The sequence below is a fragment of the Oryctolagus cuniculus genome, chromosome 6 (genome assembly GCF_051225735.1).
Source record: "Oryctolagus cuniculus isolate XC-2025 breed Fujian yellow rabbit chromosome 6, ASM5122573v1, whole genome shotgun sequence".
In the NCBI taxonomy this organism is placed as follows: domain Eukaryota; kingdom Metazoa; phylum Chordata; class Mammalia; order Lagomorpha; family Leporidae; genus Oryctolagus; species Oryctolagus cuniculus.
In genome coordinates this window covers 18,700,981-18,728,192 of record NC_142872.1, presented here as the reverse complement: position 1 = coordinate 18,728,192, position 27,212 = coordinate 18,700,981, and the positions used below count along the sequence as shown (strand labels likewise).

Sequence of the window (27,212 nt, the reverse complement as noted above, 5' to 3'; positions counted from 1 at the left end):
GGGGGAGACATTTTGCACCCACCAGGAGTGATAGCTGCCTTGTGTCACTCCTGCCAGGAAGCAGCTGTCAGTTTCTAGTAGGGTAGTACTTGTTTCTTTGTAAACTTTCAGATCTTGCTGGAGTCTCCCAAAATTAAAAATAAAACATTATCAGTGGTTTCTCTGGTTAGTTCTATATTTTCTTTAAAAATCTGACCTATCTGGAAATACATGTGAAGGTAGCATTAACCAACTGTGTTCTGTCTTTCGTGTTAACTGTGGTTTGCCAGATGTGGACGAATGTGAAATCGGTGCCCACAACTGCGATATGCATGCCTCTTGTCTGAACATCCCCGGAAGCTTCAAATGCAGCTGCCGAGAAGGCTGGGTTGGCAATGGCATCAAATGCATTGGTGAGTTGGCAAGCGTCAGAGTCCTCTCTGACATCAGTTTCTTTCCATTTAACATTGACTGACTTATTTGAAAGAAATAGAAGGAAAGACGGAAAGAGAAAGAGATCTTGCATCCACTGGTTTATTCCCCAAATGGCTGCAACAGGCCAGGGCTGTGCCAGACCAAAACCAGGAGCCAGGAATTCCATCCTGGTCTCCCGCATTGGTGGCAGCATTTGGGTCATCTTCCTCTGCTTTTCCAGGAGCATTAGCAGGGAGCTGGATGGGAAACAGAGCAGCCAGGTCTCAAACCAGCGCTCTGATACGGGATGCTGACATGGGCAGGCAAATGGTGCCACAATGGCAATGCTCACCACAAGCAGAAAATTCTTAAAGGAACTGCTTTTATATAGTTGTGGACCCAAGTCTTTGAATAGGGACATGCTCTTCACTGTCATCTATTCTCTTGTGAATCAAAGTCTGTCTTTAGTAGCAAGAGAATTCCTGCCTAAGGGTTTCCTTTGGCTTAATAGAAGTGATCAAATTACAGTAATCTGCCTTGGCCCAGCTTTTCAATGTGTTCAGTAAAAAATATTGGGTGTGCAGCCAGTGATCCAGACAGCTGTATGATGAAACATGGTTGATATGTATTTTTTTTTCTTTCTTTTCAGAGAGTAAATAATCTGAGATTTAAAACCCAGTATGGCCAGCACCACGGCTCAATAGGCTAATCCTCCGCCTAGCGACGCCAGCACACCAGGTTCTAGTCCCGGTCAGGGCACCGGATTCTCTCCCGGTTGCCCCTCTTCCAGGCCAGCTCTTTACTGTGGCCCGGGAGTGCAGTGGAGGATGGCCCAAGTGCTTGGGCCCTGCACCCCATGGGAGACCAGGAGAAGCACCTGGCTCCTGGCTCCTGGCTCCTGCCTTTGGATAGGTGCGGTGTGCCAGCCGCAGCGCGCCAGCCGCGGCGGCCATTGGAGGGTGAACCAACGGCAAAAGGAAGACCTTTCTCTCTCTGTGTCTCTCTCTCACTGTCCACTCTGCCTGTAAAAAAAAAAAAAAAAAAAGTGAAGGGAGGGGCTGGCGCCATGGCTCAGTTGGTTAATCCTCCACCTGTGGCGCTGGCATCCCATATGGGCACCAGGTTCTAGTCCCGGTTGCTCCTCTTCCAGTCCAGCTCTCTGCTGTGGCCCAGGAGGGCAGTGGAGAATGGCCCAAGTGCTTGGGCCTCTGCACCCACATGGGAAACCAGGAGGAAGCCCCTGGCTCCTGGCTTCGGATCGGCGCAGTGCCTGCCATAGCGGCTACTTTGGGGGTGAACCAACAGAAGGAAGACCTTTCTCCCTGTCTCTCTCACTGTCTAACTCTACCTGTCAAATAAATAAATAAATCTTAAAAAAAAAAAAAAGTGAAATACCTGAAGGAAATGAAAAAAGTTTTGGTGGGTGGTGTAAGTCTGTACAAAGTAGTCAATACCAGCCTTTTGCTGGAAAACGGGATTCTTCTTACAGGCAGATCTGAAGGTGTTGCTGGGTTCCGAGAGGTCTGAAGGTTTTGAAGAAAGGAGGGTGGGAAGGTGGCTTCCCCAGGTTTCATAGTTCTTGAGCCAGAATCTAGTAATAAGTCTTTTATGGCCACAAGGCAGGGGACTGGATCATACCTTTGGTGTCATTCACAGTGCTGCTTAATGTGCTCGGTGTTTTACGTCCTTAACATTAGAGTGCTTTTCCACCTGGTAAGAAGTACCAGGACATTTTAAAATAGAAAAGCAAGCTGCAGTGACCTCCCTGTGACGATTCCTCATTAAAATCTTACAGGCCCACAGCAGGGACCACAAGAATAACTGTGAGTTGCTTACCAGTGATAGAAACTAACTTGCATAAACCTTCTTGTCCACGCGAGAATTACACTCATCGGCTGTAGAGCATTCTGTCGGCTGTCCTGGTTGCCCAGCAGCTTTGCTGTGATGTCCTAGGCTGGCTTCATTAGGTTCTCAAGTTACCATCTAGTCCGCCCGTCTCTCTGGCATTCATCGCCCAACTTTGCAACCGCATCCTCATTTGATTTTTCTAGTCCTGTGTTTTCCTCTTTCAGCCTCCTTTCTGTGCTGCTTTCCCGTCACTCACTCTGGCCAGCTCTCATGAAGCAGCTGGCTTCGGTGCTGGAAGTTCAGCTGTGTGCGGGCACCTGAGAGCCCAGTGCCCATCCAAACCCATCCCATCTTCATTGCGCTGCCTCTCCCCCACACACACATGCACACACACACATGCATGCACACACACTCTTCCTCTCTCAGTCCTTCTCAGTCTCTCCCTCTGTTGCACACAGAAGGAACCCCTCGTGCATTTGCTGACTTTCCCCTGCAGCCTGCTGCCCACACAGGCGCAGGAGAAACATTCTGATCCACGGGTCTGATGCTCTCCCCCATTATCGTTTTAGCCCACGGAACTGAGGGTGTCAGCTTCCTGCATCCTCCCACAGGCGGCCGCTGTCTCTGTAGCTTCCTCTCCGCTTCCCTGTCTCCTGCTCTGTGCTTTGCCACCCTGACCCCCTGGCTGTTCCTTGGCCGCAGCACGCTCCTTTCGCCTGTGGTATCTTTCCGTGTGCTGTTCTGCAAGCAGTACTGTTGGCCGCTGTGTTCAGCAGGCTGACTCCTGCTCCTCGTCAGGTCTGAAGCTGACTGAGGATTGACCTCCTCGAAGGAGCCCTCTTGCTTCCTGCCGTCCACAGTCGATGCCCACTCCAGTGTCTGGTTGTGCCTTGTCGTGTCACCTGTGGCTGTGTTTAACTTTTCCCCATGTCTGACATCTGTCTGGTCCACCAGACTGGGGCTCCATGCAGTCAAGAATCACATTATCGTTCCCTCATCTATAAAATAAAGTAAGAAACTCAATGCTGACCTCCCTGCTCTGAAATTCAGTCGCATCTTCACAACTGACCCTTTTGTAGTGAGAAAGGAACTGGCGGAGAACTCTACCCTCAGTGGAAGTCGGAATGAAATCTGGCACTGGCTTTCTTCCAGGCATTAACATTTTGGTCAGTTAGCTGCTTCACAGAAGGCTCGAATTCATCAGTTTGGCCCACGCGTGTGGCATGGGCATTTTGAATGATGGTGTTGAGCTCTTTGAGAATCGGGGCTGTGACCCAGCGGGCAAACTGACCCGCATTCCATTTCAGCAGTTGAAGTGCAGACAGATGGAAGGCTGCTCCGGGGTGACTGAGGGTCGCGTGTTCTTTGCCGGACGTCACTGCTCTGCCCTCCTGTCGTTGCAGACTTGGACGAGTGCTCCAACGGCACCCACCAGTGCAGCATCAACGCTCAGTGTGTAAACACCCCTGGCTCCTACCGATGCGCCTGCTCAGAAGGCTTCACCGGCGATGGCTTCACCTGCTCAGGTAGTGTGCTCCCATCTTACTGGCACGTGGCGCTTCCTCTGCTTTGCTTTGAAAACGCCGGGAAGGAGGATGAAGTAACTACACCTGTTTGTATGCGTGACTCACGGTTGAATCTGTGTCGTCCTCTTACGTTGAACACAAAACCTGAACAGGTTCCCAAGATGTTGGTGAACGTTCTTAAATAATGGCACTTCCTATTATCATATTACGTTAATAACTGTTATTTCCTCCTATTCGTCAAAGGCTTTGTCTAGTCAGACCACCTGGATTCGGTCTTGCCTAGGCCACCTACTGCCTGTGTAACCTTAAGTAAATAATGGAACTTGTCTGACCCTACTGTCCCCGTTTTAAAATGAACATAGTAATAATGCCCTTTCTTTTTTTTCTTTTTGATCAGTTAATGACATGAGAAAGTTACTCAGCTTTATAAGGTAGCATCTATGATGTATTTAATCGCTGCTAATTAATGTGTTTAGCAGACTCTTAGTAGCTTAACACATGGTATTGAAGATATTAAATGGAATAATAATAACATAATTCTTAGCATAATAATAATAATTGGAAAAATGATCAGAGCTCAGAAATGTTAGTTTCTGTTTAGCATCTGTTCATTCCGTCTGCATTATTTAAGTATAAAAACATCTTTTTGCACATATATTTGTGAAGTCTTCAAAAGTTTGTGGAAAATGCATTATTATGAAAAAGCTTCTCATGGTTTTGAGGTTTTTTTGCCTACATTTTATTATTTTTTTCCCCACAAACTTTCAAGATGATTATTTATTTACTTATTTATTCGTGTATTACCAAGGCAGGGAGACGGACTGACAGATGGAGGTCTGCCATCTGCTGGTTGATTCCCCAAACAGCTGCAGTAGGCCAGGGCTGAGCCTGGCCCAAACCAGGAAACAGAAGCTCAGTCCAGGTCTCCCATGTGGGGCTACTTGAGTTGTCACCTGCTGCTTCCCACAGGAAACTAGAGTCAGGAGTGGAACCAGGACTTGAACCTGTGCATCCTATAGGAGATGCAGCCGTCCTGAGAGGTGCCTTGAGTGCTACAGCAAACACCCACCCTTCCACAAGTGTTTTTGAAATGCCCTTACTTAAGGCTAGATTGTCCTGCGAATATAGAGTTTAATGCTTTCCAGTTTTTTTGATAGGTGTTTCTATTAATTTTTCAGTGTAGGCTTTAAACCCATAGTTAATAGATGGACTGTCTGATTATTGATATCAAAAATGTTAACAATTTTCATGTGCCTCCTTTAGAAAACACATTTATGTACTTTGCAAGCTGCCTCGCTTTTAAGCCTTGAGTGTTGTGCCTTTCCCACTGTTTCTGTGCCTCGTGGTGTCAGGGGTGGAGCCTCGCTTTGGGGAGGCATCTGCTCTCAGACCCTGACTCAGGCAGTGTATTAGCTCATCGTGCCCCCTTGTGCTCTTTGAAGCCTCCCAGGCTAGTGAATTCAGTGAGCTAGTGCAGGATGTACCCAGCCCTCAATAAAAGCTGGTCTCTGGCTTTCCCCCTTCCCTGCGTGGTAGAATTAGATAAAATATCTTTCAGGGTATGAGTACTGCCTGTTGACACAACTAATAAAAGAGTACATATGTACGATTATGATGATATAAAATACAAATGTTCCATAGTATTCTTGATTTGCTTTAAAATAGTTGGGCTGATGAGAGAATGAGTTGTTTATTCCATTACGAAAATATTTTCAAATGACCAAACACCAGAGCTCACTCCAGGGTTCTCATTCGTGTCTGAACGATGGCGGGAGCAGCCCTGGTACATCAGACGGCATTAAAGAGAGCAAAGACGAATGTGGGAGACACCTGCACGTCTCTCCCTGGTCCTGTTGCCACTCAATGTGAGGGTGTAGGTTAAATAACTCCTATCAGGTTGTGTGCCCCAGTTTAGCATGATTAATTGCCGCTACATGTTAATGAGCTCGAAGTCAAGCCAGGAAAACTGGTTGAGTTATAGTGCATGGAAAAAAACGTCCTGCCATTTGGAACGTAATAGAGATGTAATTTACTTCTCCCGCAGATGTCGATGAGTGTGCAGAAAACATAAATCTCTGTGAGAACGGACAGTGCCTCAACGTGCCTGGCGCGTACCGCTGCGAGTGTGAGATGGGCTTCACTCCAGCCACGGACAGCAGGTCCTGCCAAGGTGGGTCCCCAGGACTTCGGCGTGTTCTCGAGTTGGGCCAGCTTCAGCACCTGAAACCACAAAAGGGCCTGGAACAGGCTCCGCCTGGAAGCCAAATACGTAGCACAAGCTGCACATATAAAAGCCATCCGTTTCAGCACAGGTTACGTCGCAGATGGGTCATGATGAAGGCTGCTTTCATGTCTTGTGAAGTTTTCCTGGCCAGCGTCCAGTAGTTGGAAGTTTGGCTCGTTTTTTTTTTTTCCTACCTTTTTCTTTTTCTATAATTAAATGAATGACATGTGGCAAAACTATTCAGCTTTTAAAATCCGATCTGTTACCTAGTCCAGGCGCTGCTATTTAGTGTTTATCCAAATCCAGTAGCTAACTTTCAGTGCTCACCTTCATGTTTGAGTCTGCTGTGTGTCTGAGTGGAGTGGCCCTCAGGAATGCATCAGGGGCTTCCCCTGGCACAGAGACAACCCCTTCTTCTAGGTTAGAGCCTCAGCCCCCTTTTCCGGAAGTGAGACTGTGTGCCTTGTGTGCTGTCTTTCTAAGAAGAAGAGTTTGGCTTTTTCCTCTTATTTTTTAAAAATGTATTTATTTGGAAATCAGAGTGACAGAGAGGGTGAGACACAGATCCGATAGATCTTCTGTACCCTAGTTCCCTCCCCAAATGGCTACAACAGCTGGTGCTGGGCCAGGCCAAAGCCAGCCCTCTCCATCCTGGTGTCTACTTGGGTGGCAGGGACCCAGGTATTTGGGCCGTCATCCACTCCTTCACAGGCAATTAGCAGGAAGCTGGAGCTGGGACCCAAACCGCCAGAGTTATCCATGATGCTGGGATTCCAAGCAGTGACTTAACTCCAACCCACTGTACCACAATGCCTCCCCCAGCATTTTCTTTTAAGGTAGACTTCCAATTCACACTGTATATAGTTTTGGCTATCATTGTGTTATGGGGAGTACATGAAAATATTAATGAAAAAAGGGAACAAGATTAAAAATAATTGACAGGGATAGCACTGTAGTGTAGCGCATAAAGCCGCCACCTGCAGAGCCAGCATCCCATATGGGCACTGGTTTTAGTCCTGGCTGCTCTACTTCCAATCCAGCTCTCTGCTATGGCCTGGGAAAGCAGTGGAAGATGGCCCAAGTGCTTGGGGCCCTGCACCCATGTGGGAGACCAAGAAGAAGCTCCTGGCTTGTGGCTTTGGGTCGGCCCAGCTCCCACCATTGTGGCCAGTTGGGGAGTGAACCAGCAGATGGAAGACCTGTCTCTGTCTCTCTCTCTCTCTCTCTCTCTCTCTCTCTCTCTCTCTCTCTTTCTGCCTTTGTAATTCCACCTTCCAAATAAGTAAATCTTTAAAACAGTCCTGAAAGAAAAATTAAAAAAAAATAACTCTTGTACCATAGAGCTTTACCAAAATCAACAATTCACATAAAATAAAAGGGGAAATAAAAAGAAAAAGACTTGATCAGGCAAAGTTATGGGTAAAGATGGTAAAATGAAAACATAGAGGCCGGCGCCACGGCTCAACAGGCTAATTCTCCGCCTAGCGGCACCAGCACACCAGGTTCTAGTCCCGGTTGGGGCGCCAGTTCTGTCCCGGTTGCCCCTCTTCCAGGCCAGCTCTCTGCTGTGGCCAGGGAGTGCAGTGGAGGATGGCCCAAGTGCTTGGGCCCTGCACCCCATGGGAGACCAGGAGAAGCACCTGGCTCCTGGCTCCTGCCTTTGGATCAGCAAGGTGCGCCGGCCGCAGCGCGCCGGCTGCGGCAGCCATTGGAGGGTGAACCAACGGCAAAGGATGACCTTTCTCTCTGTCTCTCTCTCTCTCACTGTCCACTCTGCCTGTCAAAAAAAAAAAAAAAAGAAAGAAAGAAAAAAGAAAAGAAAACATAAACTTTCTCCCTACACATGCGCACACACACACACACACACACGCTTCATCAGCATCAGCTGAACAAAAACAAACCCTGCCATCTGAGATGACTCAGAGCAGAGCCTAACTTCTGCCCTGGCAAAGCAATGGCTGAAAGGTGCTGACATCTTCGGTGGGTATCCACCAGTCCGGAGAGCATGAGACCAAGGGGGTCCGTAGTGCACCCTGGTGAGCGTGGTAGAAGGAAGCAAAGTCTCTGTTGACCCACCAGATGAAGCGGAGTCTCATCCCTTCTGTTGGAGGCTCCTCTTTAAATGTGGAATGGACGTTCTCTTTCCTGCCCCCAGCTGGTTTCCTGTGAGCCCTGAAGCCCGTCAGCAGAAAGTGGGAGTCGGTGTGGATAGGGCGTTCCATGCCTGCTCGTCTGCACCTGTTAGACAGGGAACTGGGAAAGGAAGAAACGAGCAGTTACTGTCAGTCTGGCCCACGGCGCTCGTGGTACCTGGAAGAACCCCCTGGTCATAAGGTCTTCCTTTGCCTGTGGTGTGCATCCTTCTCAGCTTCTCCCCAACGCCACCTCCGAGGTGTGGCTGCGTGGTTCCTGCTACTTCCCTGACTTCTTGGTTGTCTCCTGTGTCACTACGATGGGGAAGAAGCCCCATAGGCAGGCAGCTGAGACTGTCACACTGCTCTGTTTGGCTGGACCCCAGCCTTGGCGATCTCACAAGTGTTAACTGACTCTGTGGGTTTTATTGGTGATGGTCTGGCCCATCTGCACAGTTTATCTTGAAGTTACTAATTGAATTCTTTCCTGTCTTCTCATCTTACTGTAAATGCATGCCCCTCTGAATTGACCCTGGGGTCAGCATTGTCCACTCAGCATCGACTACTCAGCACAAATGTTCAGACTCTCTGTTGTGTCCAAAGAGTTCCTGGAGTTGGCCCTTTTCCCGTATTCTCCACCACGATAGGGGATTACAGAACCTGGAGGAACATCAGCAGGGACAAGCACAAAGGCCAGGCTCATCCACACGGGGAACAGGGTCTGGTAGGCCCCTTACCACCGCTCATGGAACTCTGGACTCCTGAATAGTCGTGTTAATGAAACCCAGCCCCCTAGCTGTCTCCCAGATAAAACTGTGGCAAGGAAGGGATGTCAGGAGCCTGCACCTGAAGTGCCTCAGACCAGACAGCAGCTCTGGAAGCAGTGGACCTGGTAGTCTAGAAATCAGCTGACCAGCAAGAAGAGCGACCTTGCGGGTATCCTGTGGGAACCGGGGAAAGCCAACGGAGAACCGGCCTGGAGTGGAGGAAGCTGTCCAAGGAATAAAGGCACATTTCCCCTGATACTTGGTGCCGTAGGTGACCTTAATGAAAACATGGACTTGAGCAGGTTTGAAGGGAACATTGTAAAATCAACAGAGAAAGGACAGGAGGGGCAGAAACAAGAAACAGGGACCAGTACAGCAACATCAGGGAAACATCAAAAACAGAAGAGATACAAATGAAAATGCAATTACTAGTAATTGATGCCTCTGAAGTAGAGAGCCCCCAAAAAAACTTATTAGGAAAGTATGATTTAAAAAATACTGAACAACCAGACGTGTTCCTGAAATGTAAGCACCGACTGAAGGTACAGGAAAAGGCCACATTGTCAGAGCAAGACTTAGCCTTGTTCTGTCCACGCTGTTGTGGAGAAGGATTCAAGACTTGAGGTTGGAAAGCCAAGGTGTGAGCTAAGCAGAAACCCTGAGTACCAGGAGGCGCTAGGACAACACCCGCAGGCGTGTGAGAAACGTGGGCCCACAGCACATTGTGCCTCGGCAGCAAGTGAATTGTGAAGACACTCAGCCCGTGAAGCAGCTCAGAAAGAAAGCACCTGTGTGATGTGCAAGAAGTCCCTCTCTTCCTGGAGGGAAAAATGTCTGCAATGAAACATAAAAAATGGAGAAGTCAGAGTAAGGCCATTATTGATCCTTTTACATAAAGTAGTCCTGAACACCTTAGGAACTACAGAGATCATTGAAACAGTAGAAATGTAACAAGAATGAGTTGGATATCATGCAGACTCTGTCAGTACCTTCTGAAGTTCACACCTGAACTTTTTATGTAGATAATGATTCATTTTTAGTGTTTTTCTTTTGTTCTTAACATTCGAGGAGTGTTTTAGAAACTTTGGCAGTCATGAAAAATGTATGTGATGCATAGGAATTTTTTCAGCTGCACTTCTCTGAATAAATGTGGGAACTATCTGGAAGGACTTGGATCACTGGTTTTGATTTTGGTATCTTTTTTCTAATTGTTTGCCATCTTTTGTGTTCGGTCCAGTACTTTTCTGTATTGTTTTATCTTTTGATGCGTGTTAATTTTATGATAAACAGAGAAACAGCTCTATTTTGGAACAGTTTATTTTATACAACTAGTATCTAAGTGGAAAGTATTTCTAGTAAAGGTCATTTAAAAGTAAGTGAATGCTCACAGAGCTGATAATATTCTGTTTTCACTTACAGATTAGCACAAGCCAGTTTTACTCTAACTTGAAGGATATTTGCTTAGCTATATAAAAAGAATACCTTATTTATTATTCCTGGAATGATAAATGACACTTTTGAACGTAAACTAAACTTCATTTTTTTTTAAGATTTATTCACTTATTTGAAAGTCAGAGTTACACAGAGAGAGGAGAGGCAGAGAGAGAGAGAGAGAGCGGTCTTCCATCTGCTGGTTCACTCCCCACTTGGCCACAATGGCTGGAGCTGTGCTGATCCGAAGCCAGGAGCTTCTTCCGGGTCCCCCACCTGGGTGCACGGTCCCAAGAACTTGGGCCATCCTTTACTGCTTTCCCAGTCCATAACAGAGAGCTGGATTGGAAGTGGAGCAGCTGGTAGACGAACCAGCATCCATATAGGATGCAGACGGCAACTTCACCTGCTACACCACAGTGCCAGCCCCATCAGCTAAGCTTCTGTACACACTGTGAAGCCGTGCCTCAAATTATTTTCACTATCATGAATAACCAGAGACCCTTCTAGACGGAAGGTGTAACCAACAACAGTTTAGGATGACCTGACTAGTGTAGCCTAGCACCAAGTGCCTGATCTGATGCTCAGAAGATAGCCATCCTGTTTGTATGAGTGGAAGCACAGATTTTTTTCCACAGCTGTTCAGAAAAACAAATGCCTTCCCTTTGATGTGAGTGAGGAGTGACAGCTCAACATTGACATTGTAGTGAAGGCTACAGGGAAGAGTCTCATAAAATGAATTTCTGATTTCAACTCAGTATTTATTGACTATATTATTTAACCAAATATATGAGAAAATGGGGCAGTACACCACCTTAGTACATGGTATAAGGAAAAAATTCCCTATTTATAACTATATAATAACATAGTACAAAATAAAAAGTGAGAATTAAAAAGTTAAATTATCTTAATGATAACTTCATTGTTTAAAAATTATTGTATGGGGGCCGGTGCTGTGGCGCAGCAGGTTAATGAGCTGGCCTGAAACGCCGGCATCCCATTTGGGCACTGGTTTGAGACCCGGCTGCTCTACTTCCTATCCAGCTCTCTGTGAAACCAGTGGAGGATGGTCCAAGTCCTTGGGCCCCTGCACCCGCGTAGGAGACCCTGAGGGAGCTCCTGGCTCCTGGCTTCAGATCAGTGCAGCTCCAGCTGTTGCAGCCAATTGGGGAATGAACCATTGGATGGAAGACCTCTCTCTCTCTCTCTCTCTCTCTTTCTTTCTCTCTCTTCCTCTCCTCTCTCTGTGTAACTCTGACTTTCAAATAAATTTAAAAAAATCATTGTGTGTTTTTGTTTCAGTTTACCAATTACAAGACATCTACCATTTGCACTAATTTGTTAGAACCCTTAAATTTATCTGTAATTTTTTTTGTAATTTCTTTCCTGTGACATCTTCTTTCTTAATTTTGGTGTCTTTTAATACCTTAAACCAACTCTTCCTCTTTTAAGTACACTGTAATCCAAGATGGTTATAGTGCTAGACACTCATTTCACCAAGAAAACAGGGTTTCTTTTTATGTCTTAGTCCCGTAAGATGAATAATAGTTGCTTGTCATTTATGTTACCGACTCAGCCTAAGAAAAGAAAATCTTTTACTGCACAGAAACATCTGAGGAACTGAAGAGCTTGTTCATGTGTTACATTAAATCAAAATGTTTAAACGTCTCCATAAACAACAGAGTGCTGTTTTTTTTAATCTTCAGATATTGATGAATGCTCCTTCCAAAATATTTGTGTCTTTGGAACTTGCAATAACTTGCCTGGAATGTTTCACTGTATCTGCGATGACGGCTATGAATTGGACAGAACAGGAGGGAACTGTACAGGTATGACCAGAGGAGGGTTCAGCTGAGTGCTGATGAGTTGTAATGCATGTTCTCTGCCAAGAGCAAAAGTTCAAACATGCTTAACTAACCTGTGCATTACTAGGTTATACGTTTTTCTGAAAAAGAAAATTGTATTTGGATACTTTTGTTCTTATAGCAAATTTACCCATTTTTATACAAACTACTTATTAAATATCTGACATGAAACGAATAGACTGTTTATAAGTACATATAGAAATATGTATTCTTAATTTTTTTAGTTAAGCACATAGTAACATAATTTTTTTCTTACCCAGAACCTGTAACATTTAATTACTATATATCTACTAAGGATTTTAAACAACATTGTTAGAAACACCACGTGCTTGATGTATAGAATCATTTTTAGGTAGACACGGGAATTTGGAAGCTTTATGGTGTTGTGCCAAATTCTTCCTGATGACTTTTAGTCTACAATCTTGCCAAAAATCTGCCAAAATTTTTGGAAAGAAGTGTGCATGGAGGAAGTAAAGATGTTAAGTTTTAAATGCTTCTCCTAGATATTGATGAGTGTGCAGACCCCATAAACTGTGTCAACGGCCTGTGTGTCAACACGCCTGGTCGCTATGAGTGTAACTGCCCGCCAGACTTCCAGCTGAACCCCACGGGAGTGGGTTGTGTTGGTGAGTAAACTCTGTGAGAGACAGACAGGGCTTCACGGGGTTAAATGTTCCGACTCAGTAGTGAGCTGCCACGATTGTTTGCTGCAGTCAATTTAGGAACAAGGTAACCCCTTCCAGCACTGTTAAAGAGGGCTATTTTGGGTACAATAACTACAGAACCCAGAAGATAAGGAACCAAGATTTTTTAAATGTCTTGAAAACATAAAATTTAAAGGGTCCACTGGCTGAAGATGGTAAATGGTGAGAAACACGTTTCCTGGTATTGAAGACCACCAAGGCTCATTCACTAGGAATTCCTCCCCTGGCTCTGTGTGCCCGAGGAATGAACTCATAGGTTCATCCAGAGACGGGGGTAGAATGCTAATCACAGCATCTTTTATGCTGGCAGGAATGTAGAAACCACTTTTGAGGACATTGAAAAAAAAATTTTATTTATTTCAAAAGGAGAGAGAGAAATCTTCCATCCGCTGGTTCACTCCCCAGATTGCCACAGTAGTCAGAGCTGCGCCAATCCAAAGCCAGTAACCAGGTCTTCTTCCTGGTCTCCTGCATGGATGCAGGCGCCCAAGTACTTTCCCAGGTGAATTAGCAGGGAGCTGGATCAGAAGTGGAGCAGCAGGGGCTTGAACTGGTGCCTATGTGGGATGCTGGCATTGCAGGCGGCGGCTTAACCTACTACGCCACAGAGCCATTCCCAGCACCTGTTTTTTTTCAAATGGCAGTGGGCAAGGGGAGGAGCAGCTGACAGACGGATGATCACACAGCACGCACGACCAGAAAAGGTTGTAAAAATGAAATGACATGCATGACAAAATACCACATGTTGAAACTAAAAGTGAGCATGTTAAAATAAAAATATTTACTCTGCAAGAACACGTTCTTAAAAATAACATCCGTTGAGATGGCCTGGTGAGGGTAGCGGGGAGGAAAGGGAGTGGAGAATAGGGAGGAAGGCCCGTTAATCACCTCTCTGTAGCCAAGATCCAGCCACAAAAATGAAACGCAAGCATAAAGCAATAGAAAGCAGCCCAGATGCTTCTAGTGCACAGCCAGGGAAGAAAACGACTCTGCAGACTGGGAAGGTCTTCGAGGCTGACTCCGATGGGGCGAAGCCTAGGAGGTGGCCTGACCTTAGAGGATGCCTGTGAGAGATCACGCTGAGGTACTGGGGCCCATGGGCCACAGTGGGGCAGGCACAGAAGTGGGAAGGTAAGTTGGGGCAGTGCTGCACTAGAGCAGAGGAAGGGGTGATGGTGGCTGGAACTCAAGTTGGCATCACAGAGCCCATGGGAAGCAGTCAGATTCTAGCTGTGTTTTAAAGGCAGAATTGACAGACCTTGGTACTGGGCTGTGTGAGGAGTGATAGTGAGGGCTTGAAGCGTGTTAACAACCTTGTTACCCCGTGAGTCTGGGGAAACACCCTCTGGGGGCGTTTCTAAGCAGAGGAAAGCCTGGCCCTTCCTACCACGTGATCTTGGAGAGGTCTACAGCCAGAGATTGTTGGGTGCCAGGGAGTAGAATGAACCTTTGATCTTGAAGGAATGTCATCCTCTGAGTGACTGTTGTCTACACCAGGAGTTCTCCCCCTGGCCAGGGGAGACTCAGGCTGCTCTGTTGCTCTGCAGACAACCGCGTGGGCAACTGCTACCTGAAGTTCGGACCTCGAGGAGATGGGAGCCTGTCTTGCAACACGGAGATCGGGGTAGGCGTCAGCCGCTCCTCCTGCTGCTGCTCCCTGGGGAAGGCCTGGGGTAACCCCTGCGAGACCTGCCCGCCTGTCAACAGCAGTAAGTATGGAGCCAGAGCCGGGGTAGGGGGGAGCAGACGCCATTTTATTCTTGGGCTAGGGGCAGGGCACCTAGTGGGGGAAAGCGGGTTTGGATCATTGTCAGTGATCCTGCAGAAACCAGCCAAGAGCGTTTCATAGAAAAAGCAGTTTGAATTCCTCTATCCTATTGTTTTCCATCATATGTTTTAAAAAAAGACTTGTTTGAGCTGTAGTCCAGTATGAATGGTAATAAATCAATTCTCCTTGGTATTGTAGATCTTTGTCTTGTTCCTTCCAGGCCATTTAGTTCAGGTTCCTAGGTGTGTTGTATTCCTGGGCTCAACCATAGAATGTCGTAAATTGAAACATATGGTCTGATGTGGACGTGAACCAAGACCTTCGTACCGTACAGTCCATTAGTTTTTGTTTATTAGCCAAAAAAAAAAAAAAAAAAGTTGTGATTTCATGAATTGTCTGTCAGAGGGCCGTTAATGAAAAACAAGTGGTTCTTGTTACTCTGCTGCATGTATGACTTAGGAAGGATTGGCCTTTTTTCAAACCAAGTGTAATATTTGTTAGTTTAAACATATTTGGAAAGACACTAAGAAGACTGTGAATACCGCCCTTAGCGTGTGGGTTTGAGCAGCTGCTGCACGCTCATTATCTCCCTCAAGGACACAGATTTCCAGTCTCTCACTGTGCATTGTTTTGTAGCTGAATACTACACCCTGTGTCCCGGAGGCGAGGGCTTCAGACCCAACCCCATCACAATCATCTTGGAAGGTGAGCTCCTCCCTGTCACCAGGATTTAAACAAGGTAGCGTTGATTTCAGAGAAATGCCAGTCGGTGCAGAGCGATCCCTGCTGGGTGATTGAGCAAGTGACTGATGACCCGTTGATTGCTGGGACACGAGGGCCCGCTCCTGTGAGCAGTCATGAGTCCGAGTAGCCGTCCGACGGCCTTGCAGGAAGCTCTGCTCCATCTTCCCCCACTTGCAGCATCCCAGCTTGCCGTCAGGGCTCTGCTGAGCTGCAGTCCGCGGCAGCCTGCAGTCTCAGGGCACCGGTGTGGAGGCCGAGAGGTGTGCCCGGAGGGTTCCGCGGGGTCACCTAACCCTTGTCTCTCCGCACGGTGTTGGCTGCGAGTGAACTCTGTCCCTTTCCGCAGACATTGACGAGTGCCAGGAGTTACCAGGTCTCTGCCAGGGCGGGAACTGCATCAACACGTTCGGCAGCTTCCAGTGCGAGTGCCCGCAGGGCTACTACCTCAGCGAGGAGACCCGCATCTGTGAAGGTGAGCGCGATCCCGGCCTCTGGGGAGACCGCGGCGCATCAGCTGCACGATGACCGATCACTGAAGGCACAGTTGGTAATGGACTGTTGTTTTTCTGAGTAGGAAGTTGACCGTGTGTAAGTGGTGGGAAAATGGGGTGGTGTAAATGTGCAGTACAGGCTGAGTTTCCGAAATCAAAAACCCAGAATCTGAGATGCCCCAAAATCTGAAACTTTTTGCATGCCAACAGGAAAATGCTGTACTTTGTTTTATACCTAAAGTTATTTTCAAATAATATGTAAAATATCTTCGGACTGTGTATACAAGGTGCCTATGAAACGTAAGTGTGTTTTGTATTTAAACTTAGGTATATGCAAATATTCCAAAGCCCAAAGATCCAATACACTGTGGTTCCAAGCATTTCAGAGAAGGGATACCCAATATGTGTTTAAAAACCCTCTCAGATAATTGATAAAAATTGTATTTTGCATAGGAAAAATGGGTGAATTTAAATGCAGCTCTTAATTGTAATTTCTGGATACACTGTGAAAAAGCTCAGAGGCTGGGTGGATGCCTTTCTCGCCTCTGTCCCCTCCCCTGTCACACAACCCTGTAATCTCCTGTTGAGCCTGGCCGGGGGCTCTGGAGACTGTGCGCAGCTTCGTCATGGTTTGCAGAACAGCCTCAGGGTCTGCTCGTGGAGCGAATGCACGCTCCTGAGCAATGAGCGTCGGCCATGGAACGCTGTAGCCCTTCCTTTGGAGCACCTTGGAGAAGTGATCGGGAAGGAAGAGGATTTGCTGAGGACAACAGCGGCAGCTCGGAAGGGGCACAGGTTTGAAAGGCACCACGGAGACACGGGCTCTCTGTGAGCCTCGTTCAGTTTAAAATGTGAAGTGAGCTAAGAGAAAACAGGCTTTGGAGAGATTCTGCTTGAATATGCCTTTCACCCTTTAAAATATAGGTTCTGGGTAATGCATATTCTTGTATTTTAGAGTGGTTTCCTCTGATGAGTTGTACTTTTTAACTTGGGGATTATTTTGTCTTTGGAGAGTGATGCAGTTTATGTCACGTAAATGCAGTGTGGGGAAGTTTTCTATACAGTCCAACAGTTTCACATATAATTGTTTGAAATTCTGATTGAGGGTCATCTTTATGCTTTGTTCAGATAATGTAACTCAGAAAGTGTCTGTCAATCACTGTTCTTTCCTACTAGACATCGATGAGTGTTTTGCACACCCTGGTGTGTGTGGCCCCGGGACCTGCTACAACACCTTGGGGAATTACACCTGCATCTGCCCACCTGAGTACATGCAGGCCAACGGGGGCCACAGCTGCATGGGTAGGTGACGTCAGCGCTGCTGAGCACACACACGAGGCAGTTAGGTCTCTGAACTATCGTTCAGGACATTTGGAAGGTAGATCTTGATGAATGATGGAGTGTTTCACAGTCTTCTAAATGGCTGGCTCTCTATCAGGATTTTTTTTTTTTTTACATTTAGCTATTGTATGTAGCTATAATATGTAGTTACATTTCTGTGCATATGAGTCTGAGACAAATTTCATCCAATATTGCAGTTTACATATTCTTAAATAATTTTTATTTTCCATTGATATGAATATAAAGTGAACGTTGTTGTATGTATGAAACTGAAGTCTGATAATGCTTTTTAAGTTAATGATTTTGAGTAGACAAATATGGATTAACATTGTCGCCAAGGAAAATTATAAATTCTTTACCTAAAAACCAGATAGATGTGCATCTCAAAGTGATTTACAGTCAACCTAGAGACCTTTTGAGACATGTGCGCATGACTGAGACATTTTGCAGAGTTGTCTCAAGTGAGAACTTGCAGTAAGTGCACTCGCACAGCCGTCATTATTCACGGCTTGCCGTGGGGCCAGCTAGCTTACTTCTTTTTCTCTGCGTAGACATGAGAAAAAGCTTTTGCTACCGCAGCTACAATGGAACCACTTGTGAGAACGAGCTGCCTTTCAATGTGACGAAGAGGATGTGCTGCTGCACGTACAACGTGGGCAAAGCCTGGAACAAACCTTGTGAGCCGTGCCCGACACCAGGGACAGGTGAGCGCACAGCCAGCACCCCCAGTGAAGACCGAGTCAGGGACGGACACCTGCACGTACGGGCTGCCAAGTGAGAGTCAGTGGGTCCTGTGCCCGTAGGTGCCTGTTCTGTATGCACCCGAGAGCATCATATGGCTCCATTTCCCAGGTGTGGCCCTCTGTGGGATTCAGACACTGAGACATATGTTGACTGACTTCCGGATCCTGAAACAAGGCTCCATGGCTGAACAGAGTTTTCAGCATTGGTATACTTTAAACTCACTGTCTTGAAACCACGCTGGTCAATTATTGATTTATTCACTGAAAGGATTCAGCTATTATTCATGTGTCACTGTGCTAGACATAGAAGATGTAATATTTTGATTAAAAATTTACAGTAATTTAAAAGCCAACAAATTCTGTAAGTAAAGGCCACTGTTGTGGCATAGCAGGTGAACTGCCACCTGCTTCAGCCTGGCCCAGCCGCTGTCATTGCAGCCATGTGAGAAGTGAACCAGCAGACAGAAGATCAATCCCTCTCCCTCTCTGATTTTCAAAATAAATAAATTTTTTAAAATTCATTTGAAAGTCAAAGAGGAAGAGACAAAGAAATTTCTGTGGGTTTCTGATGTAGACCTGATGAATTTACTATTAAATATCCTTAAAAATCAACACCGTGGAGCTGGCTTTGTGGCGTAGTGGGGGAAGGTGCCGTATTCCCATATAGGTACTGGTTTGGGTCATGGCTGCTCACTTCCAGGATAGCTCCTTACCAATCACCTGGGGAAAACAGAGGAAGGTGGCCTAAGTCCTTGGGCCTCTGAGCCCATATGGGAGACCCAGATGAAGTTCCTCATTCCTGACTTTGGCCTGGCCCAGCCCGTTATTGTGGCCATCTGGGGAGTGAAACCACGGATGGAAGATATAGCTCTTTCTTAATGTCCCTCTGTTTCTGACTTTCAAAATGAATAAATAAATTTTTTTAATTCCATAAGTATCTTTTTATTCTTTAGTCTTGAACAATGTGCAAAAGGTTTTGATGAGCAAATTTTATATAAAAGCAACTCGCTGTTAATGCATTCCTTATGCTTCTTCTCCTTCAGTACTGAAATGAAATGTTTAAGCAGCAAGTAGGACTTGCCTGTACATGGTAATGTTTTTCTTCGAAGCACAGATTCTTTTGAAGGAGAGAGAGAGAGATAATAGAGACAACAGCGAAAAGGACTAGTCTTAAAACTATCAGACATTCAAGTTCTTTTATGACCTGAAGAACAATAATTTTTAATATCTGTAGATACTGAGTTAAAACAGTATGACAGATTAGAAACAATTACTGTGTACTTTTACCAGGTATTACTTGGAGTGTATAAATTTTATTGTTTTACTCAAGGTATTGAAATTAAGGAGAGAGTTGATGAAAGAAACACAGGGATCTTTTGCAGTGGTGCAGATTCCGTGGTCAGAGGAGCTTTAGTCCTATCTTGCCGTCTTTATGTTCACATACATTAAATAGCCGTTTTCTTTTTTAAAATTTTCACAAAGATGTATTTTATTTGAAAGGCAGGGTTTCAGGGGAGGGGGGAGAGAAATCTTCCATCTCCTGGTGTACTCCCCAGATGTCTGCAGTGGTCAGGGCTGGGCCAAGCTGCCACTGGGAACCAGGAATTCCAGTGTCCCACATGGGTCACAGGTACCCAAGTTCTTGGGCTGTCTCCTCCTGCTTTCCCAGCTGCATTAGCAGGGAGCAGGATCCAAAGCGGAACAGCCAGGACTTGAACTGTTGGATATGTGAAATGCTGGCATCGTAGACAGCAGCTTAACACACTGTGCCACAATGCCGGCCCCTAAACAGACATTGTTAAAATGCTTGATTTTAAAAATCGCCATAAGGGGCTGGCATTGTGACCTAGCTGGTAAAGCCACCTCCTACGATGCTGCCGTCCCAAATGGGCACCGGTTCAAGTCTTGGATGTTCCACTTCCAATCTAGCTCCCTGCTGATATGCCTGGGAAAGCAGTAGAAGATGGCACAAGTCCTTCTGGCCCTTGCCACCCATGTGGGAGACCTGGAAGAAGCTCCCAGCTCCTGACATGGGGCTGCCCCAACTCTCGCTCTTGCAGCCAACTAGGGAGTGAACCAGCAAATAGAAGATTTCTCTCTCTGTGTCTCTTTCTCTCTGTGTAACTCTGCCTTTCAAATAAATAAATAAATTTTTTTTAAATGCCATAATTAGGGGCAGGCATTTAGCACAGGGACAAGGTGCTGCTTGAGACTCCATATCCCATACTGGAGTGCCTGGTTCAAGTCCTGTCTGCGCTGACTTTGCTATCCTGCTAACGCACACCCTGGGAATGCAGCAGGCGATGGCCCAGGTTCTTGAGTCCTTGCCACCCACATGACAGACCAGATGGAGTTTCTGGCTCCTAGTGTCAGCTTGGTCCAGCCCCAGATGTTTGAGGCATTTGGAGAGTAACCAGTACATGGAAAATCTGTCTTTCTGTCTCTCTTTCTTCTCTGCCTTTCAAATAAAATGAACATGAATAAATTAAAATTTAAAAATTAAAACTGCATAGCTAGAAGTTGAATATTACTACTTCAGGGAATTAAAATAGCACTTACTTTGTGAGAGGAAATGAAGAGCTTATGTTTGAGAGACAGCTCTGGATTTAAAATCCAAGCTCTGCCACTCACTGTATGACCTCATGGAGAACACTCAGCCCTTCTAAACTGGTTGCTCCTACATCAAGTAGGGATAATAAAGAAATATGTTAGTAGCTAATTCATATGGTTGTAATAACCGTTGATGAGATGATGTATATGAGTTATGGTTTGAACATTGCCAGGCAATCCAGAACCATTAAATTGGATATATGTTATGTGCCTCTTTGTTCTGGACGCTTGCTGTGTACTGGTGAATGAAATAATACAAGACTACTTCAGAAGGTTCGTGGAGAAAATGGAATTTAAAAATGAGTTTATTTTCGTGCCAAACATTTTTTTGAAATCCATGCATCTGATGTACATTTTCCATGAACTTCTTGGATGTTACTTGTGTGGGTTTTTGTACCAGAATAAACTCATCTTTTAATTACATTTTTCTTGTTTTAAATTTCTAAAGATTTATTTTATTTGGAAGGGACAGTGACAGAAAGGAAAGAAAGAGAGAACGATATGCCATCCTCACTCTGCGTTTGGCCACAATGGCTGGGCTGATCAGTGCAAAGCCAGGAGCCAAGAGCTGCATGAGGGTCTCTCCCGTGGGTACAGAGGCCCAAATACATGGGCTATCTTGCACTACCTTCCCAGTTGCATTGACAGAGTGCTAGACCTGAAGCAGAGCAGCCAGGAACTGAACCGGAGCTCTGTTGAGGAATGCCAGTGTTGCAGAGGGCGGGAACTTTCTGAAGTATCCTCATGTAGCAGATCCCATGCCCTGCCAGCACCTGGAGTATAAGGGACAGTGTAAGTTAGCACCTAATGCCGTGCTCAGGAGTTTCACTCACTTGTGTAGCTGTGAGTCTCAGAAGCATTTTAACTCTAAAAATCAGAATTCTTTTAAATTTCTGTTGATTTATTTAATTGTATGTAGCTGTAACTATTATGGTGACTTTTATTTCATGAATTTTTTTAAGCTTTGGAGTTAACATTCCAATATACACATTTCTGATGAAAAAAGGCCAAAGTTCACACCTTAATCAATATTCATTGTTAACCTGTTTCTCCACCAAAAAATAATTTTTATCATTTTTGTATCTCATGTCTTTGTGAAATCCATAATCCCTTCCTTCTTAAATGTATGCTCTAACCTGTTTTAAATCCATATAAATTGGATCATTTTTAAGCTCTGAATGTCATTAAAAAAGCATATGTGCCTATGTAGATATTTTGGAACTTGATATGTTTTACTGAGCAGTGAAATTGATAGCAATAATAATATTAGAAAACTCCTCGATCCTTGCATAAGGTGGTATTGTTCTCAGATAAATCTGACTGACTCTCAAGTGCTTGGTCGTAGGTAGTGTGAAATGCATTTGCTCATGACTTTATAAACTGTTACTCTGAAGCGGTCTGAGAATGTTAAGAGTGCATTGCTTTGTTTATATATTATAGCTGACTTTAAAACCATATGTGGAAATATTCCTGGATTCACATTTGACATTCACACAGGAAAAGCTGTTGGTGAGTTCTTTGAGATTCTGTTTACTTTAATACACACCACGAGTATGCCACATTTTGTCGAAGTCTACTCAAAGTTTTCAGAATTTCAGAGTACAGCAAAACATAATCTGGATCCTGAGCTCAAGAGAGAAATTCCATGTTTATGGGCTCTAACCAAGTGTTAATGTTACTCCCCCGGCATACACTGGTGATCGAGTTATGAGAGTTACGTGACTATCTCAAGATTTCGTACATACCAGGCTAACACTTGAGTTTGCCTTCTCATGTGTATTGAATTACATGACTCTGAATAATCCACTCCAGTTTAAACTTCAGTTGCTATTTTCAAATAGAAGTGTTTAAGTGCTTGGTTTATTTTTGTAGTATTCTTTTCTACCGGTCTAAGTATGAATTTGCCAATGTATTATTCGTTATAAATTGCTTCCTTCTGAATTTATTTTCAGTTACTGTGCCTACCTTCCTCAAAGATTTGTTAAGCAATACAATTTTAAGTCTCTGATATAAATGCGTATATAGCACAGTGTCTGAAATTAAGAAAAACGTAGCTTTATCAGATGAATAGCAGTAGTTAGGGGAACCTGACAGCATTGAAGAGAGGGCTTGACTTCCTAGAAAGTGTGTTTGCTATGTTGACATCAAAATCACTTGCTATATTTTACCAGTTAACTTGAATTTGTCCATTACTGTTTAGGGGAACTAGCCTGTTTTGTGGTCTGTATGTTTTCATAAACCACAAAACCATAATTGGTTTCTGTGACACTAAACGTGTCTTCTTACCCTGGGTTCTTCGTGGCATCGTTCAAGGTTGTGTGGTAAATATGCTACGCAGCACCACATCTATTTAATCAAATCTGTTTCATTTCAGACATTGATGAATGTAAAGAGATTCCAGGCATCTGTGCCAATGGCGTGTGCATTAACCAGATTGGCAGTTTCCGCTGTGAATGCCCGACAGGATTCAGTTACAATGACCTGCTCTTGGTTTGTGAAGGTACCCTGCATCAGGGACACCCAGAGGAGCTTGCTAGGCAGGCAGGGCTCGGCATCCTTGCTGGTGATGGTTGTGGTTGGCTCTGTCGTTGCTTTACTAAATGTTGGTCCTCGACCTCGTGATGGGAGCGTGGCCCTCGCGCAGTAATGAAGACTGCTTAAGATGGAGCTGTTGCCCTTTCAGATATTGATGAGTGCAGCAACGGGGATAACCTGTGCCAGCGAAACGCGGACTGCATCAACAGCCCAGGCAGCTACCGCTGCGAGTGCGCCGCGGGCTTCAAGCTCTCACCCAACGGGGCCTGTGTAGGTAAGAGACGGGCTGGCTGGTTCTGGGCACCGTGCACGACGTTCTGTACCTTCCCTGCACTCCAAAGGGCCCAGGCTTTCCTGTGGGAATTATCTTCCAGAATAATTTTGAAAAGGTTCTCTAACTCATTTCTCATGAACCCGTTTCACCATATCTTTTAGTTCATTTTGTTTGTAAAAAGAGTTATCTTCAACAGTTTCCCCTAGGATTGGTCCTAAAATAAAATAGTATCCTTGAGATCCCAATCAACATTTTTTTAAAAAAATGAGTCATTGAAAAAAAAAATTGCTTGGGTACTTGAAAGCCTGGCTCATTTCGATTCAGCTGTTGTTATGGTTCATCTCCAGCCTGTCTGTAGTAATTAATAGCAGGCCCGAGTGACACGGCTGTGAAAAATGAAGAAATCTTAATAAAAATCAGATACGTGTAACATGTGTTTTATTTTTCCTTTTTAGATCGCAATGAATGTTTAGAAATTCCTAATGTTTGCAGTCACGGCCTGTGCGTCGATTTGCAAGGAAGTTACCAGTGCGTCTGCCACAATGGCTTCAAGGCTTCCCAGGACCAGACCATGTGCATGGGTGAGAAGACAGGGGCCCCCGGGGGGTTGAAGTGGGCCCAGACAGCAGAGCCAGCTCCCTCACGGGTGAGAGGGACCGCCGTGTCTGCCACAGACACACTCAGAGAGGGCTGGCCACGCTGAACTCGTTAAGGCTTTATTTGGTGTAATATCTGCAAGCAAGGATGGATGGACCAGAACAGATTCTTCAGGTCGTGAGTCTCAGGCTCCTTTCTAGAAGGTTCATGTTCATGTGGCTGGACGGGTACCATGGCACCTGAGGGATTCTGGGGGGATTCACCACAGGACCAGCTGCCCTCTGCACCTGTCTGTTTGCACTCAGGAAAGCACTGGGCAATATAAGAGTCACAGAGAATATAGCATTAAAATGAAAAAAAATTATAGGCACCTTCTTTTTTTTTTTTTTTTTATTTATTTATTTATTTTTGACAGGCAGAGTGGACAGTGAGAGAGAGAGACAGAGAGAAAGGTCTTCCTTTGCCGTTGGTTCACCCTCCAATGGCCGCCGCAGCCAGCGCGCTGCGGCCGGCGCACCGCGCTGATCCGATGGCAGGAGCCAGGAGCCAGGTGCTTTTCCTGGTCTCCCATGGGGTGCAGGGCCCAAGCACCTGGGCCATCCTCCACTGCACTCCCTGGCCACAGCAGAGGGCTGGCCTGGAAGAGGGGCAACCGGGACAGAATCCGGCGCCCCGACCGGGTCTAGAACCTGGTGTGCCGGCGCCGCTAGGCGGAGGATTAGCCTAGTGAGCCGCGGCGCCGGCCATAGGCACCTTCTTTTAACCCAAATCATTGATTATGCATCTTTTTGTTTTACCTCTGGAAATAACTTTAGAGCTAAACATGGCAAGATAGTTTGAAAACTCCTGGCACCTAATAGAAAAATCAGTTAGGCAGCTGTGGTACTCAGAAATGCTGCGAGCTGCTGATGGTGAGTTTTCAAGAGCAGAAAGATGGCGTGACTGCTGGCCAAGACGGAACCCCACGCTTCACGTCCGAGGCTGGCAGCAGGAAGTGCTCTCTCCGTGCTTTGTACTTAGAGGAAGCAAATTAAATTTAAAATGTGGCTATTTGTAGTTAGTGGGGTTGGGCATCTAGTCTTTTTGTTTTCAAGATGCCATCTAGGTGAGCGCTGAAATCAGACTGCAGTACTGCAGAACTAGTGTGCCTCGTGGAGCCGTCATGCAGGCAGAACCTGGAGAGGGTCTCCCTTTGCGACGGCCTCCTAGGAGCCCCCCCGGGGGCTTCCCCCACAATGACAGGGAACGTTCCCCAGGTCACCTTTGGGCGGGGAATGCAGGACCTGGTCCTGTTTGCACGAACTTCCTGGAACGCCTGCCTCTACTCGCTTCTCCCTCCCATACCCCCTGAGAGAGGGATGCGCATGCTGAGGTTTATGATTTACAAACTCAACATGCGGGAAGTCTGCTGCTCACATCCTGCTCCCACAGTAAACGTCCATCAGATTCCCTGTTAAGACCTCTGCGGAACAGAGCCTTCCTTCCTAAAGAATGTGTGTGTGCACGCGCATGTGTAAGTGTGTGTGTGTGTGTGTGTGTGTGTGTGTGTGTGGGCATGGTAGAGTCAGCAACTGGAATTCATGGGCTGGGGAGTCCGTGCTCATGTGTTGAATGACCTTCCTAAATAGTTTCTCAGTTTTTTAAAAGGCTAATTCAAATTTGCAGACATTTCTTCCACATAATTAAGGAACTAAAGTTACTCTCTCTTTTCCCTCATCAAATTTAAGTATTTCTAGGCAAGTGTTTATGATACGTAATAGAAAAGATTGTTTTTGAAAAGTTTTTTTGAATTTATTTACTTGAAAGGAGAAACAACATACATATACACAGAGAGAGAGAGAGAGAGAGAGAGAGAGAGAGAGAGCTGGCTCTCTTACATCTGCTGGTTTGCTCTCCCGCTAAGCACAGTAGTCCCCATCAGCCAGGTCAGAATCAGGAGAAAGAAGCTCAGTCCTGGTCTCCAACATGGTGGCAGGGCCAAAGCACTTAGGCCCTCTTCTGCTGCCTTCCCAAGCACATTAGCAGGTATCTGGATCCCAAGCAGAATATATAGGATGTTGCCAGCATCACAGGTGGCAACTTAACCTATTGCACCTCAACACTTATCAAAAAAAAAAAAAAAAAAAAAAACTAAACTAAAATTGTTTTAGTATTTCTAAAGATCGGTTATAGTTAAGGAGTAGAAAACCAATGGATAGACAGACTCATTAGAACCTTTGTGCTAAGGTAAGGGAATGGGATAGACAGACTCATTAGAACCTTTGTGCTGAGGTAAGGGAATGCTCACTGAAGCCACTTCTGAGTATTATACACACCTGTAAACGAGCTACACTTTCCCCATAACTTCGTGATTTTGATTTTTCTTGCCTCATGCCCGTGTTGCTGCAGTACATACGGCTTCCTCCTATCAAATAAAGAGCATCTTAAGTAATTCAGTGTTGAGAAAAAATCTGGAGAAGCTCTATAGTCTGAAATGAACTCCTCTGAGCCCGTGTCTCTTTGTAGATGTCGATGAGTGTGAGCGGCACCCGTGTGGAAATGGAACCTGTAAAAACACCGTGGGATCCTACAACTGTCTGTGCTACCCAGGGTTCGAGCTCACTCACAATAACGACTGCCTAGGTAAGTATTGTAGCCGGGCCTCTCTTGCTTCCATTTTCTCTACCCAGTCCACTGGGACAGAAATGAAAAGCCAAGAACACAAAGAGTTTTCTGTTAATAAAATAGCAAATGTTATTAAAATTGCCAAAAGATTGGTAATAGCGTTTGCCTCATTTCTAGTTAACTAAAACCATTTATTGGCCTTAAATAATCACAAGACAGGAGTGTACTGTTCCAAGCTCTGCTGTTGACTGGCCAGTAAATTCAAGGGAGAAGGCCTCCTGGATGCTTTGGATGAGATCTGAGATAGACCCTTCGTTGTTTCAGTGCTAGTTCTTGATGTCATTGCAGCCGTTCGTACCCACCAGCAGGCTCCCACTTAGAAAACATGGCATGAAATTCCACTTTGTATCAGCTTTTGAAGGCCTGAGACCTTCTGCCTCAAAAGCAGTGCTGGTGCCAAGCCTTCCAGGGCAGGCCCAGAAGCCCCTCTGAGGCACCTTCATGATTTCAGCGTCTGGCCCACACTAGCACTGACGGGTATCAAAGGAGGACTCAGAGAGAGGGGAGAGGTTCCTGAAGTGGTTGGAGGAGCTCCGGAGAGAAGTGGCAGCCGTT

At 45.6% G+C, this 27,212-nt stretch overlaps 1 protein-coding gene across 2 annotated transcripts in view; it reads left to right on the top strand.

Annotated features, from left to right (window-relative positions):
- Positions 1-27,212, top strand: part of FBN2 (fibrillin 2) — a 236,114-nt gene that overhangs the window by 170,926 nt on the left and 37,976 nt on the right. For both annotated transcript variants that reach the window (XR_016235341.1, XM_002710087.6), the window contains exons 32-46: positions 270-392; positions 3,645-3,767; positions 5,812-5,937; positions 12,028-12,150; positions 12,690-12,812; positions 14,438-14,599; positions 15,295-15,363; positions 15,749-15,874; positions 17,070-17,195; positions 17,786-17,938; positions 22,028-22,096; positions 22,962-23,087; positions 23,271-23,396; positions 23,852-23,977; positions 26,499-26,615. Coding sequence is in view for 1 of the 2 variants with exons in the window: in XM_002710087.6 (XP_002710133.2) it covers positions 270-392; positions 3,645-3,767; positions 5,812-5,937; positions 12,028-12,150; positions 12,690-12,812; positions 14,438-14,599; positions 15,295-15,363; positions 15,749-15,874; positions 17,070-17,195; positions 17,786-17,938; positions 22,028-22,096; positions 22,962-23,087; positions 23,271-23,396; positions 23,852-23,977; positions 26,499-26,615 (1,818 nt within the window). In the remaining variant the exon portion in view is untranslated. The remainder of the gene's footprint in view (positions 1-269; positions 393-3,644; positions 3,768-5,811; positions 5,938-12,027; positions 12,151-12,689; positions 12,813-14,437; positions 14,600-15,294; positions 15,364-15,748; positions 15,875-17,069; positions 17,196-17,785; positions 17,939-22,027; positions 22,097-22,961; positions 23,088-23,270; positions 23,397-23,851; positions 23,978-26,498; positions 26,616-27,212) is intronic.